The 18,762-nt window shown below is 44.4% G+C and overlaps 2 protein-coding genes across 2 annotated transcripts; both read left to right on the top strand.

The window, feature by feature from the left end:
* Positions 1–9,504: 9,504 nt before the first annotated feature.
* LOC135613783 (receptor-like protein EIX1) lies at positions 9,505–10,890 on the top strand. Its single transcript, XM_065110822.1, has one exon. It carries the CDS (start codon positions 9,505–9,507, stop codon positions 10,888–10,890), a length of 1,386 nt encoding a protein of 461 aa, XP_064966894.1.
* Positions 10,891–11,963: 1,073 nt separating this feature from the next.
* Positions 11,964–15,032, top strand: LOC135613782 (receptor-like protein EIX2). The gene is made up of 2 exons (XM_065110821.1): positions 11,964–13,299; positions 14,452–15,032. Exons 1-2 carry the CDS (start codon positions 11,964–11,966, stop codon positions 15,030–15,032), a joined length of 1,917 nt encoding a protein of 638 aa, XP_064966893.1.
* Positions 15,033–18,762: the final 3,730 nt, after the last annotated feature.

Genomic DNA, 18,762 nt, shown 5'->3' with positions numbered 1-18,762 from the left:
TTCGCTTTGTCCGATCTCACGTGATGGTCCAGTCGATCACAATCGGAGCAAACACACAGCAGCAACATTGAGCTCCCCACCCCTCTCTCTCTCTCTCTGTTGATACATAGGAAATTAAGTAGAACACGGTCTCAGCCAATCCCCGTCGCTGTACGGTCGCAGTGACCGCTTGGTATGTCTGAAAGGGTAGACGATGGAAGGAAGACGGGGGATGCGTTCATAACACCGCGTGCTAATCGCGATATATAATTTGACTCTATTAATCAGCGGTATTGTGTGTCATATCATTCCAAAACTGGTAGAATCAACGACGTTTGTAGGGGAGTGCACAGAATTCTGCTTTCACGTGGATCAAAGCCTTACTTTCTTGTGACCTCGAAGGCCAGACGAATTGCTGGTTTGAAGTCCAAGCCTATGGGACCAAGAGGACAGGTAGAACAAGAAACCAGGAAAATTAGAGCACCTACTGCTGCTGCTGTGGCTGTGCGTTTGAAGTGCAGGAAAGAATGGCGTCCTTTTGTTGGCAGGAAGGCAGGGCAGAGTCGATTGGGAAGAGGCGAGTCGCAACAATTTAGGATCACGTGCTCTTCTAAAGTAACGTCATCATCGATGACAGAAAGATGGAGACGAAGGCTTGGCGCTACTACGCTGCTCATACACTGCCCATAAATACCATGCGTTATCGTCTACGATGGAATTTATAGATCGGTGAGGATTTCTTTCGCTTGTGATTGCATGATAACACAAATGATTGCATTCTGAAATATGCAGACTGGTCGTATTCTGCAATAGAACATAATGCCACAAAGAAATCCATTTCATTAGCAACCCAACATGCCGAAAGATCACGCAGATGATAAGGATGGGGCCAGATGAACACAGTAGGGGATGTATTCTTCGTAGTCGAGCCTCCGACTTGGCCCAATATAAACACACATGCTAGCAGGTCCGATGCACTGTGGTCGTGTCATTCCACAAAGGTTCCCTTCCACGCTCGACAAATCTTTGTGGTGAACCTGTGGACCGACAGTCGATGAGACTGATTTCGATTTGAGGATCTGATAGACACTCGGATATTCGATCGGATTATGGTTGATGAAACGTATGACGAAGCCTATGAAAGGATCTCTGTGCCCTTCACCGACTTGAGTGCAGTGCAGGGACGCTTCCCCACACGGCAAAGCTGATCCATACATCTTCATAAATCAAACATGGAAGACAAAGTTGTCGAAAGGTGAAGGCCGGCCGGCGAAGCCGATGTAATGATGTTACCGTCGATGAGGTGCGAGAATGACTGGGAGAAGATCCACTGATTGTCTTGGAGAAGACAGCCTTCCCTTCCCACAACCAACGAGGGCGAGGTGGAAACGGAAAAGGAAATTTCGGTGTGTTTGCGAGACTTGGGTTACGCGACTTCCTATTGCCCTTTCGTTTCCGTCACGTTTTCGCTTGTTCTCTTCTCCCCTCTCCTTTCCTCGAAAGTAAATAAGGGAAGAAAGCAGCATTCATTATTGTTGTCTGAGGGCGGTGTTAGGCCGGACGTGGAAATGGAATCCCACTTTAGAGCATCGTGCTTGCGAACGCGGGAGACTCGGTGAAGTCAACGGTCGGGTCATATCGGTCAAGCCATTGTCCTCGTCATTTACATTCATACGATGCATATGAACAACTTCCACTCGCACATGCTAATCATAAATGTATCATTTTTTAAAATTTTATAGATATATCATATAATAAGAATAAATAATAGATTTTTTTTTGCTTTGATATCATCTTTAAACTACAACTTATTGTCATTCTATAAGATTATTAACGATGATATCAACATTTTTTTTTCACAATCTTCAATTTTTTTTATGATTTAGAGAACAATAATCTCTCGAATATTAAATAATAAAATAATATCAATCTGTATTTTCTTAATATCAAGATTAATTTTAACTGATTGATTCGCTTGATGACCCACTACCACCTAGACGATGAGATGGGCGAAAGAACCCACACGTCTATCTTTCCCAACAACAAGTAGCAATGAGGTGACCTTCCACCACCAACCAATCATAGTTTCGAGAAAGGCATTATAGGCTGGCCGTCGGGAGCATTAACCCATGGTGACAAGTCTATTTACCCTCTTTTCGATCGCCTGGCACAAGCGATCGTCGTTCGCTTATCCTGGGCCGACGTCAGCATTGAAAAACAATGCCCCTACAATCATTCCTCACTAATGATGCACCACAAAGAATTGTACCGATTGACCATTTTTATAAATGAGCTCCCGAAAGACATGAGCACAACCTCATCAATCATCAGCCTTCATCCATCGGCTACTCATGTATAAAAGTCGATCCCCATAGCTTGAAGAGAGGATCGAAGAGAGAACTTTTACTATTCATACTCCAACTATACTAATTTTACCATCGGAGAGATCAGATTGGGAACTCCCCGATGTTGACTACTCGTGCAGGGACCCTAGCAAAGCCAACATATACGTTGGATTGTCTCCGGAAGTCTCGAGGAGGCCTAGGTCACCTTTGCTCGACACATAATCCACCTTACTTCAGCCCGATCTTCCTTAGCTTAGGTCCTATCACATAATTATCACACGAGCCATCAAGCTTACACCTTCGAGATAGAATCAGACTGTGTCTGATCGGTGACATCAAGACAATAACAATTTTCATCCTCATCAAATTATTTGTGTGAGAAGCAAAAAACTCATCAATAATGTACACCGAGTGGTGATGGCTTCGAGATCTAATTTTCCATCCGACTAAATCATCCCTCAAAATTCCGATGCATGATTTGGTCCCTTACAAATCAGATAATGTGCACCACATTCGATATCGATGCAGCATTTAGTGTACGTGGCAACATCATATTCCTTACGAGTGGAAGAGTTAAGACGCACCGAGCAGGAACTAATAATAGCCGATCTCTAACATAACAGGGGTCAAAAGGTTGGCCTGCAAGCGTACAGTAGATACAATGACATCACTATCGATTATATGTGAGAACGATAAGGGTACGATCCACTAATTGTCATGGGATGTCGGCCTTCACTTCCCACCACCGATGAGGGTGAGGTGGGAATGGAAAAGGACTTGACTACGACTTCTTATCCTCCTTTCGTTTCGGTTTGCTAGTTCTTTCTTCTTCTTTTTTTCCCCTTCTCCTTTTCTCTGAATCATCCCATCCCAGGATGATGATCTAAGATACTGAAGAGTGAGAACTCCTTTAAGATAGTGAGGAGAAACGAAGAGGTAAATGAAAAATCTGGAAAAGAAAAGACCAGGAAAACAAGGTCGGGTCGTTTCATTAATTGTGTCTTGCGTCGGCAGGAGACTCGAACAAGGTCGGGTCGTTTCATTAATTGTACCTATTCTTGGTTCTATAAATGCATGCATGTCCAACGTAGCCTATCTATCAACGAAATAGCCATTCATTCACCAAACGGAATGGACAAGAGAAGCACGTACACTGTCTCGCTGCACTGCTCTTGCCTGCTGAGCGTTCTGTTCTTGACGCTTGCGACGGAAACGAGGATGACGAAGGGGTGCATGGACGCGGAGAGGGACGCCCTCCTCGCCTTCAAAGCCGGCATCGACAACCCATCCCACCGCCTGTCGTCGTGGCGACGCCGAGTGGACTGCTGCAGATGGAGCGGCGTGGTGTGCGACGACAGCACGGGCTACGTCGTGCAGCTCAATCTCCAAAATGCGGGGAACATGACTTTCGAGTCGGTCGAGGCGGCTCTGCGTGGTGAGATCAGTCCATCTTTGCTCTCTTTAACGCATTTGGTGTTAAAATAAAGAGATAAATGAGTTGTAGAAGAAGAAGTTGAATGTTATTGACATATCCTCCGTCTTTATATACAGGTTAGAAGGAGAAGTTTCCTCAACGGGTTAGAGGATTTCCCTCAACAGAGTAAGAGATTTCCTCAACAGTTAGGGAAATCTCATCTACTTATCATGCCCCCGCAAGATGATGCTTGGTGCTCCTATCAAGGAGGCCAATCTTGGACTGATATAATGCAAACAGCTTACGAGCTATAGGCTTCGTAAGTGAGTCGGCCAATTGATCAGCTGTATGAACATGAGAAACACGGAGTTGACGGCGGACAACTTGATCACGTACAAAGTGGAAGTCAATAGCAATATGTTTCATGCGGGAGTGGAATACCGGATTAGCGCACAGATAGGTAGCTCCAATATTATCACAATATATTGTAGGAGTGGAATCGATGTTGAGTTCCTGGAGAAGATTCGTGATCCAATTGAGTTCTGCAGTGGTAGCGGCAATGGCACGGTATTCAGCTTCAGTTGTAGACCGGGCGACTGTCTTTTGCTTCTTAGAACTCCAACTGATTGGATGAGCACCAAGGAAGATAATATACCCCGATGTGGATGTTCTATCATCAAGGTTGCCCGCCCAATCAGCATCGGCAAATGCATGAAGACGAAGTGGAGAGTGTTTACGAAAAAAGAGTCCATGATTTAGAGTCCCTTTAAGATATCGTAGAAGTCTCTTGACCGCAGACCAGTGTAGAGTAGATGGTTGCTGCATAAACTGTGATAATTTGTTCACAGCAAATGAGATGTCTGGACGCGTGAGAGCTAAGTATTGTAAAGAGCCAACAACTTGGCGGTATTGAGTGGGTTCCGTAGCAGGACTTCCATCTGATAATTTGAGAGAACCGCTAGTAGAGATGGGGGTTGTAACTGCATTTGCATCCTGCATGTTTGTCTTTAATAACAAATCTTGAATGTACTTGCGTTGTGATAAAAGGAGACGGGAAGATGTGAAGGTAGCTTCGACGCCCAAAAAGTAGCTCAAGGGTCCGAGATCCTTAAGCGAGAATCGAGCTGCCAGCTGTTTGACGAACGCTTGGATGCTGGCGGGATTGTTGCCTGTGACAATAATATCATCCACATATACCAGAATATACATTGTGTTTCCACGATGATGTCGCAGAAACAACGAAGTGTCAGATTTGGAGTTAAGAAAGCCGACAAAAGTCAAAAATGAGCTAAGTTGAGTGTACCAAGCTCTCGGAGCCTGACGAAGTCCATAAATGGCTTTCCGAAGTTTGCAAACATGCTGTGGATACTGAGGATGAGTAAAACCGGGGGGTTGTTGCATAAAAACATCTTTAGATAGAGATCCCTGTAGAAAGGCATTATTAACATCCAATTGTCGTAATTGCCAGCCTTTAGTGGTAGCCAGACTCAAGATAAGCCGGATTGTAGTGGGTTTAACAACAGGACTAAACGTCTCAGTGAAATCAACTCCAAGTCATTGATGGAACCCTTTGGCGACCAGGCGTGCCTTATATCGAGCAACTGAGCCATCTGGGTTCCGCTTAATTCTAAAGACCCACTTACACCCGATGATGTTTTGTGAAGGATGAAAAGGAATTAGATCCCATGTTGAATTATGGAGGAGGGCATTATATTCCTCGCTCATGGCAATACGCCAATGCGGAGATTTTTGGGCTTGAGTGAAGGTGGTGGGTTCAATGTTGGGGGATGAGGAATTCATGACAGCTTGTAGGTTAAGTACTTGACGAGGTTTAAAAATACCATGCTTAGAGCGAGTGGTCATAGGATGATTGGAGATGATAGGATTAGGAGGTAATGTTGGGTGAGGATCAGTGGCACAAGCCGGGTCAAGTGGAGACACGTCAGGGGCACTTGGGCGAGAAGGAGGTAAAGAGGATGGTTGTGTTTCGGAACATATTGCTCCATCAATTGGAGAAGAGTGGAGTGGAGTAGGAACAAAGGAAACGGGCAAGTGTTGAACTGGAACTGGAGTGATATAGTGCGGATCAGGAGGGGAGGAAGTAGACGAAGACATGGGAGGCTCGTCCGATTGATCCGAAGGTATACTCCAGTGAGATAGTGAAGTGGTCCGTATGGCAGGATATGGAAGGGTTTGGAAAGGAAAGTTAGACTCAACAAAGATAACGTGACGTGATACAAAGATTTTGTGAGTGTGGAGATTATAGCAGCGGAAAGCATTATGGTCAAGTGAGTAACCAATAAAGACGCAAGGAGAAGATCGGGATGTTAACTTATGAGAGGCATAGGGACGTAACCAAGGATAACATAAACAACCGAACACGCGGAGTTTACGAAGGTTAGGGGGTTTGTGGAACAGTGTGTCAAAGGGGGACTGGTGTTGTAGAACTGGTGTAGGCATCCGATTAATTAGGTAGACAGCAGTTTGAAAGGCTGCTGTCCAGAAAGTTGAAGGCATGGAAGCCTGATGTAAAAGTGTGAGTCCAGTTTCTACTATATGCCGATGTTTACGTTCGGCAGAACCAACTAGTTGAGGAGTATGTGGAGGAGACTTGAGGTGTTGAATGCCACAAGCTGAGAGATGAGACGCCAGGGATTGATATTCACCGCCACCATCAGAGTAGACTGTTTTAATGGTAGACTGAAAATAGTTTTCGACCAACTTCTGGAAAGTGGAAAAAACGCGAGAAACGTCAGATTTATGAGAAAGAGGATATATCCATGTGTACTTGGAGAAGTGATCTACAAAAATAACATAAAATCGAAACTTATCAAAAGATAAGATTGGAGCAGGACCCCAAACATCAGTATATATAATTTCAAAAGGTTTAGAGGAGGAAATTGAAGATGAACCAAAAGGCTGCCGATGACTCTTATTACTAAGACAAGCATCACAATGCATCATAGAATTAGGGGACTTAAAAAGAGGAAGAGAGTGACAAGATAATAATTTCTGCTGAATAAAGGGTGAGGGATGGCCAAGCCGACGATGCCACACATCAACTGGAGCCGCAACAGAAGAATGAACAGTGGGCTGGGTCATTCGAGAGGCTGACGGCCATTCATAAATGTTGTCTTTATTCGGGCCTTGGACCAATGATGCCCCCGTGCTCAAATCCTTAACAAGAAATGAATCAGGAAAGAATTCAATGGAAGTATTGTTATGTTTGCAAAATTGAGAAACAGAAATGAGGTTGCGTTTAATATGAGGGGCGCATAAAACATCATCGAGAGTAAATGTATTAGAGTCAGAATTAAGCGTTGTGGAACCAGTATGAGTTATAGAAAGTCCTTTACCATCACCGATGATGATATCTTCATTGCCGCCATAGGGATTGTGAAGAGACAAATTCTGAAGATCAGCGGTGATGTGATGAGAGGCACCAGAGTCGACAATCCAGTTGGACTGGCTAGGTGTCGGAGTAGTTAGGAGATTTGCCTGTGGCCAGTGTGACGGAGTAGGGAGGCGGAGACGAGACCGGCAAACTTTAGCGGAATGGCCGACTTTGTCACACAGTTGGCAAACGACCCGTCTCTGATGGCTCGGTAGGGCAGGACGCCAAGACGGATGATGGCTGGAGTCGCCACTTTGCGAGAAGGGATGACTAGGAGGATAAGAGGGGTGTTGCATGGAACTCACAGAATCAAGAGGCGTAGTAGCCAAACCTTAGGTGATGTTCGGTGAGTACCGAGTGTTCTTCCGTTTAGACTTGTGACTGACTTGAGCTGTGACAGTTGATCCAGGCAGTTTGTCCGCATGCTTCAAAGACATCTCGTAGTCAGTCAACTTATCATAGAGATCTTCAAAAGAGATTGGCGAGTCGCGTGCCCGAATTGCAGCAGCCAATTCTTTGTAGTCGGTGTCGAGACCATTGAGGGTACGAATGACAACCTCTTCATCACATAGGAAATGACCTATCAAGGCCAAGTCATCGATGATAACCTTGATAAGTTGTAAATAATCAGAGATAGTACTTCCCTCTTGTTTTGTCTCCATAAGCTTGGATAGAAGACTGAGCTTGCGAGTACGCGAATGATTTGCCAGGGTGGTTTGCAGTTTAGACCATGCATCGGCAGACAAATCATATCCAAATAAAAGATTAGAGAATTGAGCTCGCCAGGACGCATAGTCCCTACAGGAACTGAAACATCAGAAGAAGTGAACGAAGACATTTTCCTTCTTTTTTTTTTTTTTTATTTAGAAGAAGGCAGCGAACCTTGTGTGATACTCAGGTCACACAAGGTGGAGAATGAGAGAGGGGGCTGCTGCTATAGATTGCTTGCTGTAGCAGATTGAGCAATCTACAACAGTGCCAAAAGCTGCCGGCAGCTGCTGTGGATTGCTGCTTGCTGCTACAGATTGTAGGGACTGCAGTTCGCCGGGAGATGGCTGCAAAAACTGCAGCGGTACTCAAGACTGCAGTTCGCTGCTATGGATTGCTGCTTGCTGCAGCAGATTGTAGAGGCTGCAGTTCGCCGGAAGATGGCTGCGAAAACTACAGCGGTACTCAAGACTGCGGTTCGCCGGAAAATGACCGCAAAAATCTGCAGCAGTACTCAAGGAAACTGCAGTGAGAGAAATCTGTAGCAATTAGGTGTATAGAGAAAAGCGGCAATGAAAGCTGCTGCGATAGAGGAAGGAAGATGCAGCGGTTGCGGCTGCTGCTGGCCGGGAAGTGGCTGCGACAGCGAAGGAGGAAGACGCGAGAAAGACACCGTCGTTCGCCGTTCGTCGCTATTGAGGAGGAAGACACCGCCGTTGAGGAGGCGCCGTTGTGTAGAGGGAAACGGCAGCGAAAGCTGCTGCGGTAGAGGAAGATGCAGCAGTTGCGACAGCTACTGGCCGGAGAAGTGCAGGAGGCGGCTGCTGCGATAGAGGAAGATGCAGCAGTTGCGACTGCTACTGGCCGGAGAAGTGCAGGAGGCGGCTGATGTCTTCTCTTGTGCTGCCCAACGTGGGGTTGAAGGACCACGTTGTCCTTCCGGCGAAGAAGAAGGAAGAGGAAGGTGCAGCAGTTGCGACTGCTACTGGCCGGGAAGCGAGGAAGACACCGTTGTTCGCCGTTCATGAGGAGAGAATGTTTTCCTCCTTGCGTGACGGCGACGGAGAGTGTCTGCTGTAGGCAGCAAATAGGAGAGGGAGCAAGGCCGGCGAAGAAAAGCAAGACCGGTTAGCACTGGCTCTGAATCCGTGTCTTGGTGCTTCTTCAATGACTCCGCTTGAGGCAGCGTGCTACTGTGGCCGCTTGGCTAACACATGGCGATGCTGCTGTCGCCAAGAGGAGCTGGCTCTGATACCATGTTAAAATAAAGAGATAAATGAGTTATAGAAGAAGAAGTTGAATGTTATTGACATATCCTCCGTCTTTATATACAGGTTAGAAGGAGAAGTTTCCTCAACGGGTTAGAGGATTTTCCTCAACAGAGTAGAGAGATTTCCTCAACAGTTAGGGAAATCTCATCTACTTATCATTTGGATCGCTTGGATCTCAATCACAATGACTTCGAGGGTTCCCGGATCCCAGCATTTCTGGGCTCTTTTCCGAAGCTGAGATACCTCGATCTCTCTTGGTCCAACTTCAGCGGAGCCATTCCGCCCCAGCTGGGCAACCTGTCGAGCCTCCGCTATCTGGATCTGCGTTCATACGACTTAACCACCGACTGCCTAGACTGGCTCTCGCGTCTCTCTTCCCTGAGATACCTCGACATGAGCGGCGTGAACCTCAGCACCGCCTCCCACAACTGGATACATGCAGTGAACCGGCTGCCCTCCCTCCAACAACTCTATTTGTCATCCGGTTGTGGCCTCACCACCCTCCCCACCTCTCTTTCCCATGTCAACCTCACGGCCCTCGCCGATCTGGAGCTCCGTGATAACTCGTTCAACTCCACCTTCCCCAACTGGCTTTTTGAACTCCCCCGCCTCTCCTATCTCGCGATCAGCAACTCTGAATTGCATGGCACCATATCGACTGGGTTTGGAAACTTGACTCGTCTCACACGGCTCGACCTTACCGGCAACTCGCTTGCCGGTTCCATACCCGCCGATATATGGAGTTTGACCAGTCTGACCCTGCTCGACCTCAGCCATAATTTGTTTACGAGTCGTCTTCTACCTCAGATCGGCAACATGACTCGTTTGTCACAGCTAACCCTCGTTCACTGTTCGCTTATTGGCTCCATCCCTACCGAGATCGGGTACCTGACTAGTCTCACGGATCTAAGCCTCAGTGGTAATTCACTGACGGGTCAAATACCCATCGAGATCGGGAATCTGTCTAATCTAACCAATCTCGACCTGAGACATAATCTGCTCTCCGGACTTATACCACCAGAGATTAGCAAGCTTTCCAACCTAATCACCCTCGATCTCTCCAGTAGCTATTTGGAGGGAACTGTGTCCGAACGCCATTTCGCTAACATCACAAAACTAATCGTCCTGTGCCTGTACGACAACCCCTTGGCCATGCAATTCCACCACAACTGGGTCCCGCCGTTTCAACTCCAGACCGTTAAATTGGACGCCATTAAATTGGGCCCTACGTTTCCCACGTGGCTTCGTTCCCAGAAATCCATCATGGATTTGGATATGTCCAACACGAGTATCGAAGACGCGGTGCCCCTTTGGTTCTGGAAGAATTCTTCTTCTTCCAGCATCATGGACATCAACCTCTCCCACAATCAAATCAGTGGCACTCTGCCAGCGTCCTTGGAGAGCATGTCCTGCTTAATGTTCTTAAATTTGAGCTCCAATACGCTTCGAGGTCACATTCCTGCTTTGCCATCGAACCTACAAGCACTGGACCTATCGAACAATTCTTTGTCCGGATCGCTTCCATGGACCCTGTCACCGTTCTTGGCATACTTATTCCTCTCCCGCAATTATTTTCGGGGAAGCATACCATCCGACATCTGCGACTTGCAGCAACTCTATGCTCTCGATCTATCGAACAACCAGATATCCGGAGAAATCCCTCAGTGTTGGCATGAGGCAACGAAACTATTCTTCGTCAATCTGGCGAATAATAGGCTGTGGGGGAAAATTCCTGACTCCATCGGAAACTTGAGCAACCTGGAGTTAATATTATACTAGATCCAGTGACTCCAGATTTCACATGAATATTATACTAGATTTAATATTTTTTTTCTTTTATCAATAACTATATAAACTTCTCCAGCAATCATTAACAAAAACAAGCACGCTTACGTACCAAAAAACTCACGGAGTCACCCACATCCCCAAGGTAGCTCAGTGCATGTCATCCATCCATTTGCGTGTTAGCCAGGATGATCTCTCGGGAACAAAAGCATAGGGGAATCAACTTGGGATCATGGAAGACCCATCCATTTGCGTTGTAAATCTATATCTTTATTGGTGATTAGGTAATAAGAATTGTATAATCAAGTTAAATTTAAATAAGTACGAAATCATTAATTTTGAAGGGAATACAAAAAAGTGCAATTTTGTAGAAAACGAAAGAGATGAAAAGAAATGCAGCCATTTGTTTCGCTACTGTGGGAACAATTAGCCACAAAATTCATCACAAAATTGGTGGGAAATCCTCATCATCTTCACCACTTGTGTGTCAAACGAATCAATTTGTTGCGTGCCTTTGGGTTTCCAACAAAGACTTGCACACATGTGAAAGCGAAGCGTGCGTTCCGCTACAAACATCGTTGAGTCTCCCTCTTTCGGAAGGACGCTACATGTAAAGCGATGGCTTACCGTGCTATCTTGGGTAAGTAATCGTTTACGGTGGGTCGGAGTCTTCATCCACGTTTTGTCTTCCGTGATGACGTTTGACATGTGGTGGCGACATTTCGAACCCTGAAATAAATGGCCGTATCTTTCAAGTTTGAAATCCAGCATCAATCTCATTCGTTCTTGCGAACCGAGCCCCAATTTTGGGACCCAGGCAGGGTAGAAACCAAGTTCGAGGAAGCTACACGGTGCACAGACTGCAGGTCCAGCAGGAGTCGTATCCCACAAAAGTCAAAGTCTTTTTATCTATCTATCGCTACCAGTGCATCAATCTTCACGTTTCACAGGAGTCTATGATGGGTTGGGGATGGGAGGGCCATCACGCCCGCACGCCACTCTATATATATACATGTCCTCCACCGCCTGCCATCTCTCAGTACACTATGCACTCACCAAATAGCATCATGGCCTCTTGCACCAGAATCACACACCCTGTGCCACAGCACTACTCTTTCGGGCGTTGGCTTACGAGCATTCTTTTGTTCACGGCGGCAACAACGCCGACGACGAAGGGGTGCGTAGAGGGCGAGAGGGACGCCCTCCTCGACTTCAAAACCGGCATCGTCAAGGATCCTTCCAGCCGTTTGTCATCATGGCGAGGCCGAGTAGACTGCTGCAGATGGAGCGGGGTGGTCTGTGACAACAGAACCGGCCATGTCGTGGAGCTCAACCTCCATAATTCACACCCTTATTACAGTGAGACGTCTATCGGAGGTGAGATCAGACCATCCTTGCTCCTGCTAACTCATTTGGAGCGTCTCAACCTCAGCCACAATGACTTCGGTGGGATCCAAATCCCGAAATTTTTGGGTTCCCTTACCGAGTTGACGTATCTCGACCTCTCCTGGTCCAACTTCAGCGGAGCCATTCCGCCCCAGCTGGGCAACCTGTCCACCCTCCGCTCTCTCAACCTAAATTCACTATATGACTTAACGATCGATGGCCTGCACTGGCTCTCGCGTCTCACTTCCTTGAGATACCTCGACATGAGCGGTGTGAAACTTTCCATGGCCTCCCACAATTGGCTTCAAGCGGTGAACATGTTGTCCTCACTGGAGGAGCTACATTTACATGACTGTGGCCTCACCGACCTCCCCTCTTCTCTTTCCCATGTCAACCTCACAGCACTGGCCACTCTGGACATCAGTGACAACCTCTTCAACTCCACCATCCCCAACTGGCTATGGAAACTCCACAACCTCTCCTATCTTGATCTCAGTTCTTCTATGTTTCATGGTGCCATGCCCGCTGGGATTGGAAATTTGGCCGATCTAAGAGAACTTCATCTGAGTGATAATTCACTTTCAGGTCCCATACCCACTGAGATTGGAATTTGTAATAGTCTAAAACTTATCTATCTAAGTTATAATTCACTCTTTGGACCCATACCTGCTGAGATTGGGAATTTGACTAGTCTAAGAGAGCTTTATCTTGATCATAATTCACTCTTCGGAGTCATACCTGCTGGGATTGGGAATTTGACTAGTCTAGGAGTGCTTTATCTTGATCATAATTCACTCTTTGGACCCATACCTGCTGAGATTGGGAATATGGCTGGTCTAAGAGAGCTTTATCTTGATCATAATTCACTCTTCGGAGTCATACCTGCTGGGATTGGGAAGTTGACTAGTCTAGGAGTGCTTTGTCTTAATGATAATTCACTCTTTGGACCCATACCTGTTGGGATTGGGAATTTGACCGGTCTAGGAGAGCTTTATCTTAACGATAATTCACTTTCAGGTCCCGTACCCATTGAGATCGGCAAGCTTTCCAACCTCACCATTCTTTCTCTCTCTAGTAATTCCCTAGAGGGCACCATGTCTGAACTCCATTTCGCTAACTTAACCAAACTAAGTGAGCTTGATCTATTCGAAAACTCCCTAGTCATCTCAATAGACCACAATTGGGTTCCTCCTTTTCAACTCCGATCCATTAAACTGAGTTCTTGTAAGTTGGGTCCTGCGTTTCCAAGATGGCTCCGTTCACAAAACTCCATTAAATATTTGGATATGTCGAACACAAGCATCGAGGACGTCTTGCCTGATTGGTTTTGGAACACTTCTGCTTCTTCTTCTATAAATCTCTCCCAAAATCAGATTAGCGGCACTTTGCCAACTTCCTTGGTTTTGCTATCTTACTTGCGTTATTTGAATCTGGCTTGTAATTCTTTTTCTGGATCATTGCCATCAATCTTTCCCACACTAGAACTTAGAATCTTGGATCTCTCACGTAACCATATTAACGGGAGCATACCGTCCTTTATCTGCAACTGTCAACGACTTGATATTCTCGATCTATCGAGCAACCAAATATCAGGTGAAATCCCTTCGTGTTGGCAGGAGACAAACTACTTTTCCTCCATTAATCTGGCAAATAATAAGCTTTCGGGAGAAATTCCCAGCTCTATTGAAAATTTGATTTGGCTCGAGTCGTTCCACTTAAACAATAATAAACTACATGGGCTTCTTCCATCATCATTGAAAAATTGCAGTGCACTAGTTTTTCTTGATCTTGGCAATAATAAATTCTCGGGTAGCATACCTACATGGATTGCACAAAATTTTCTAGACCTAGAGGTACTCCGACTACGCTCAAATATGTTTTCCGGTAACATTCCTGCAGAGCTTGGGCAACTTGCCTATCTACATGTTATCGACCTTGCTAATAATAAATTATCAGGGCCAATTCCACACTCCTTTGGCAATTTAAATGCTGCAATGACTCATTGGAAACAGCATTTGACTCGTCGAGACAAACAAGTATTTTATAGTCCCTTTGTAAAGGACCGCCCTGCTTTGTTGCCTTTTGACAAATATGAAGATAGCATCGCTCTAACTATAAAGGGAAGATATTATAATTTTTCAATCATTCTTTACCTTGTCAACATTATAGATCTTTCAAACAATTATTTGACCGGAGAAATCCCCATAGAAATTGGGTCTCTTTCAATGCTCCAAACTTTAAATCTATCAAGAAACAATTTTGTCGGCCAAATTCCAGCGGCAATTGGTGCCATGAAATCATTGGAAACTCTGGATCTGTCATTCAATAAGTTATCCGGAGTCATTCCTCAAAGCTTTTCGGCGCTGAATTCTCTGAACCACTTGAATCTGTCTTACAACAATCTATCGGGAGCGATTCCATCTGGGAATCAACTTCGGACGCTGGAGGATGCATCCATTTATATCGGAAATGTCCATCTCTGTGGACCTCCGGTGACCAAGAGTTGCTTCGACGATCCCAACGTCGATTCGACAGAAGAGGAGTACGAACAAGGATCTCATGTGCTGTCATTTTACTTTGGTACCGGGCTCGGATATTTGGTCGGCTTATGGAGTGTGTTCGTGATCATGCTGTTCAAGAAAGATTGGAGGCTCTTCTATTTTGCAACGGTGGACAAGATGTACGACATAGCGTATGTGGCAATCAAGATAAGAATGCGAAATTGGCATGACGCAGCTGGTCGAATGTGATGCAAGTTTCTTTCGTGTTATAAGTGTGATCCATTTCATCTGTCAAAAAGGATCTCGTTTTGAAGATTATGAAATGTTAATCTCAAACTCTGTTTCTGTTCCGATGTAGGAGGCATCGAGAACAACTCGTCTGGTTTGGGAATCCTTCTTCTTCCATCATTGACCGCACAGATCTCTCTCGCATAAACAGGCACCATCGGACGACAAAACTGCACTGATTTAACATTGTTATCAGTTATCGCTACGAGAGGTTCCTTAGCCAAGTGATATAAAGATCACCATTCTGCACAGATTCTTTTCATTGTCGTCGGTGATCGCATGGTGTTCTTGACATTTCGCATCGTTGATCGTTGGGCGCTGTGATGAGCCATTGTTTTTAGGGTGTACGATCACTGTCTGTTGTACTACGACGTCCTTGGCGATCCATTGCATGGTTCCTTTGGCATTTTGCAGTGACGATCTCACGGTTTGGATGTGGCTCATCTCCTTTGCCATCACGAAATCAAGATTTACTCCACGTTTCGGAAATCTATCTTCCGATGCACCAAGTCGCATCGACGATTCGTATCGAGGTTTACTCCACAGACTGCAGGCAGAGGGAGCAGCCCAACCTACCATTCCGGTGCTTGCGAGAAAGGTAGCCGCCACGGGAGGGATCCCACCGAGGCTGAGGCGATGGGTAAAGACAGAGAATGGGCTTATTTCGTGGCCTTTATATAGCCTAAAATTACACATCTCTTCCATCTAATTTCCAATTATCTTTTTTTACTAATTATTGAAGCAGCAAAGTAATAGCCAGGAAGATTACGTGTAATGTGATAGAAGATAAGATTTCCCCACGAGGAAATCTTATCTATTCTGTTGAGGAAAATCCTCCCTCCTAATCCTATAAATAGGAGAGGAACATGTTAATGTACTTCCATTATTGTTCTTATCTTCTATTATTTCTATCATGGTATAGCAGTGAGAAAAGCTGTGGACGAAGGGTGGACTTAAGGAGAACGAAGGGAACGCCTGTGCCCTCACAGCAACAGCAATCGCAGCAACAGTGGACTTAAGGAGAACGAAGGGTGGACTTAAGGAGAACGAAGGGAACGCCTGTGCCCTCACAGCAACAGCAATCGCAGCAACAGTGATAAGAAATCTTATCTATTCTGTTGAGGATTGTCAGGAGCACCATACGAAGGGAACGCCTGTGCCCTCACAGCAACAGCAATCGCAGCAACAGTGATAAGAAATCTTATCTATTCTGTTGAGGATTGTCAGGAGCACCATCTTACGGGGGCATGATAGAAGATAAGATTTCCTTATGAGGAAATCTTATCTATTCTATTGAGGAAAGATTTCCTCACTATATGAGGAAATCTTATCTATTCTGTTGAGGAAAATCCTCCCTCCTAATCCTATAAATAGGAACGCTTGTGCCCTCACAGCAACAGCTTGTGCCCTCACAGCAACAGCTTGTGCCCTCACAGCAACAGCTTGTGCCCTCACAGCAACAGCCTGTGCCCTCACAGCAACAGCCTGTGCCCTCACAGCAACAGCCTGTGCCCTCACAGCAACAGTAGCGATCAACTCTTGCCCTACTCATGAAGCCTCTTGCTTGTAAATCATTCCTTGCATCGTTCCAAGATTGGTATCCTTATCAGGAGCACCATCTTACGGGGGCATGATAGAAGATAAGATTTCCTCACTATATGAGGAAATCTTATCTATTTTGTTGAGGAAAATCCTCCCTCCTAATCCTATAAATAGGAGAGGAACATGTTAATGTATTTAAGCTAAAGCTATTTCATTTCTACAATAAAGCTTCTTCCATTATTGTTCTTATCTTCTATTATTTCTATCACAATGAACGGCAGGTCAAACAAGGCTTTGGAGTAGAGCCAGTGTGGAACCCAATCTGAGGAGGGCCATTAATTGGCCATGTCGAACAGTATCTTAGTTCGCAAATCTCTTTGAAGACCATCTGTCTTTGCTTTCTTGTTACATACGCGTGCAAGAACTAACAAAACCTATTCTTGGTTCTTGCACACTTTTGACCGAGGATTCTATTTGCGACCCTTTATATTTAGATTATCCTTTATAATTAGATAAAAAATATATAATATAACTAATTAGATTCTGATATAATATATTAGTCAATAGAAAAGAAGTACGTGTAAAATATGATTCGTTATGAGATAATATTGATGGAAGGAAGTCTCCTAATTATTTATTTTAGATCCTCTATTCTTACTTATAAATAGACAAGATCTCTAGGGACTAAACAAGAAAGAAAGAAATTATAATTGAGGGATCAAAGTCACTCTCAACTCTTCTCTCTAACCATCAATCTTGGATCTAAATATAGAATGATCAATTTTGATATTGAGGAGATTCAGATTAATTCTCTCATATAATCTCCTATTTGAGTGATTGTTGTTTCTCAAATTAATGAAAACTCTCGCATGATGTTGATGTCGCCACTGATGAACTTGTAGAACAATCACAATCGATAACTTTGAGAAGATCTCAAAGAAAAAGGAAACATGTAATTTCTGATGATTATGTGGTATATCTACAAGAATCATATTATGATATATGAATAAAAAGATACCCCTTTTTGCTTTCATAAGCCATAAAAAGTAACAATTCTGAAAAATGGTACGATGCAATACAAGAAGAGTTAAAATCAATGATCCAGAATGATGTTTGGGAACTCATTGAATTGCTCGATAATTATAAAAGAGTTGTGGCCAAAGGTTTTTCTTAGAAAAAAGACATCAACTATAATGAGACTTTTTCTCTAGTTTCTAAAAGGAACTCGTTGAGAATCGTCATGGCATTAGTAGCTCATTATGATTTCGAGTTATATCAGATGGATGTGAAAACAACATTTTTGAATGGGGATTTGGCTGAGAAAATCTATATGGAATAACCTAAATGATTCATCGAAAAGGAAAAAGAAAGTTGGGCTTGTAAACTTAAGAAATCTATTTATTGCCTTAAATAAGTTTCTAGATAATAGTATATAAAGTTTCGTAATATCATTACTTCCTTTAGATTTAATGAAAACACTGTTGATCAGTGCATATACTGGTCTTATATGTTGATGATATTGTTAGGGAATGAGTCGGCACTAAGAGGGGGGGGTGAATTAGTGCAACGGTAAAATTACGTCAGTTTGAAAATATTCGTTCGATTAAAACCGATTCTTCTAAGGATAACTTTGAGAGTGTATGGAAGAGTATAACAGTAAGTAAGAAGGTTTGCAGTAAGATAAATTATACAAAAGAACATCAAACCATATTTTTATAGTGGTTCACTCATCATGACCTACATCCACTCTATCGATTCTTCTTCCGTCGAGACCATCGGCATCTACTATCGATCTTCTTTCAATGGGCGAAGATCAACTACCATTTTACACCTCTCTTCTCTTTTTCACAGGTTTAGGAGATAACATTTACAAGCACTCACTCCTCACTTCAACAGAATTCTAGACTTAGAGTAGCGGAGAGAATTTCTCAAGAGATTGCAATAGCGTTTTCTCACTTTTAAATTATTTGTGCTTGTGTATGTTAACCAGGGATAAGAGGTGTATTTATAGGCCTCAAGTTGATTCAAACTTGGAGTCTAAAAATATCTCATCGCGGGTTTCCTAGGTACGGGCGATACCACAGCTTGTGCTGGGTGGTACCACCACCTAGACTGGCGGTACCACTGCCTGATAGTCTCTTAGAGACTT

This window comes from Musa acuminata, chromosome BXJ2-6 (assembly GCF_036884655.1).
Source record: "Musa acuminata AAA Group cultivar baxijiao chromosome BXJ2-6, Cavendish_Baxijiao_AAA, whole genome shotgun sequence".
NCBI lineage: Eukaryota > Viridiplantae > Streptophyta > Magnoliopsida > Zingiberales > Musaceae > Musa > Musa acuminata.
This window is presented reverse-complemented; position numbering and strand designations above follow the sequence as displayed.

Excerpts from the sequence above, each read along its gene's own strand:
- LOC135613783 (XM_065110822.1), top strand. The coding sequence starts at position 9,505 with ATGAGCGGCGTGAACCTCAGCACCGCCTCCCACAACTGGATACATGCA.
- LOC135613782 (XM_065110821.1), top strand. The coding sequence starts at position 11,964 with ATGGCCTCTTGCACCAGAATCACACACCCTGTGCCACAGCACTACTCT. Across the intron at positions 13,300-14,451 it reads TAACGATAATTCACTTTCAG|ATCTTTCAAACAATTATTTG; the intron begins GTCCCGTACCCA and ends TCAACATTATAG.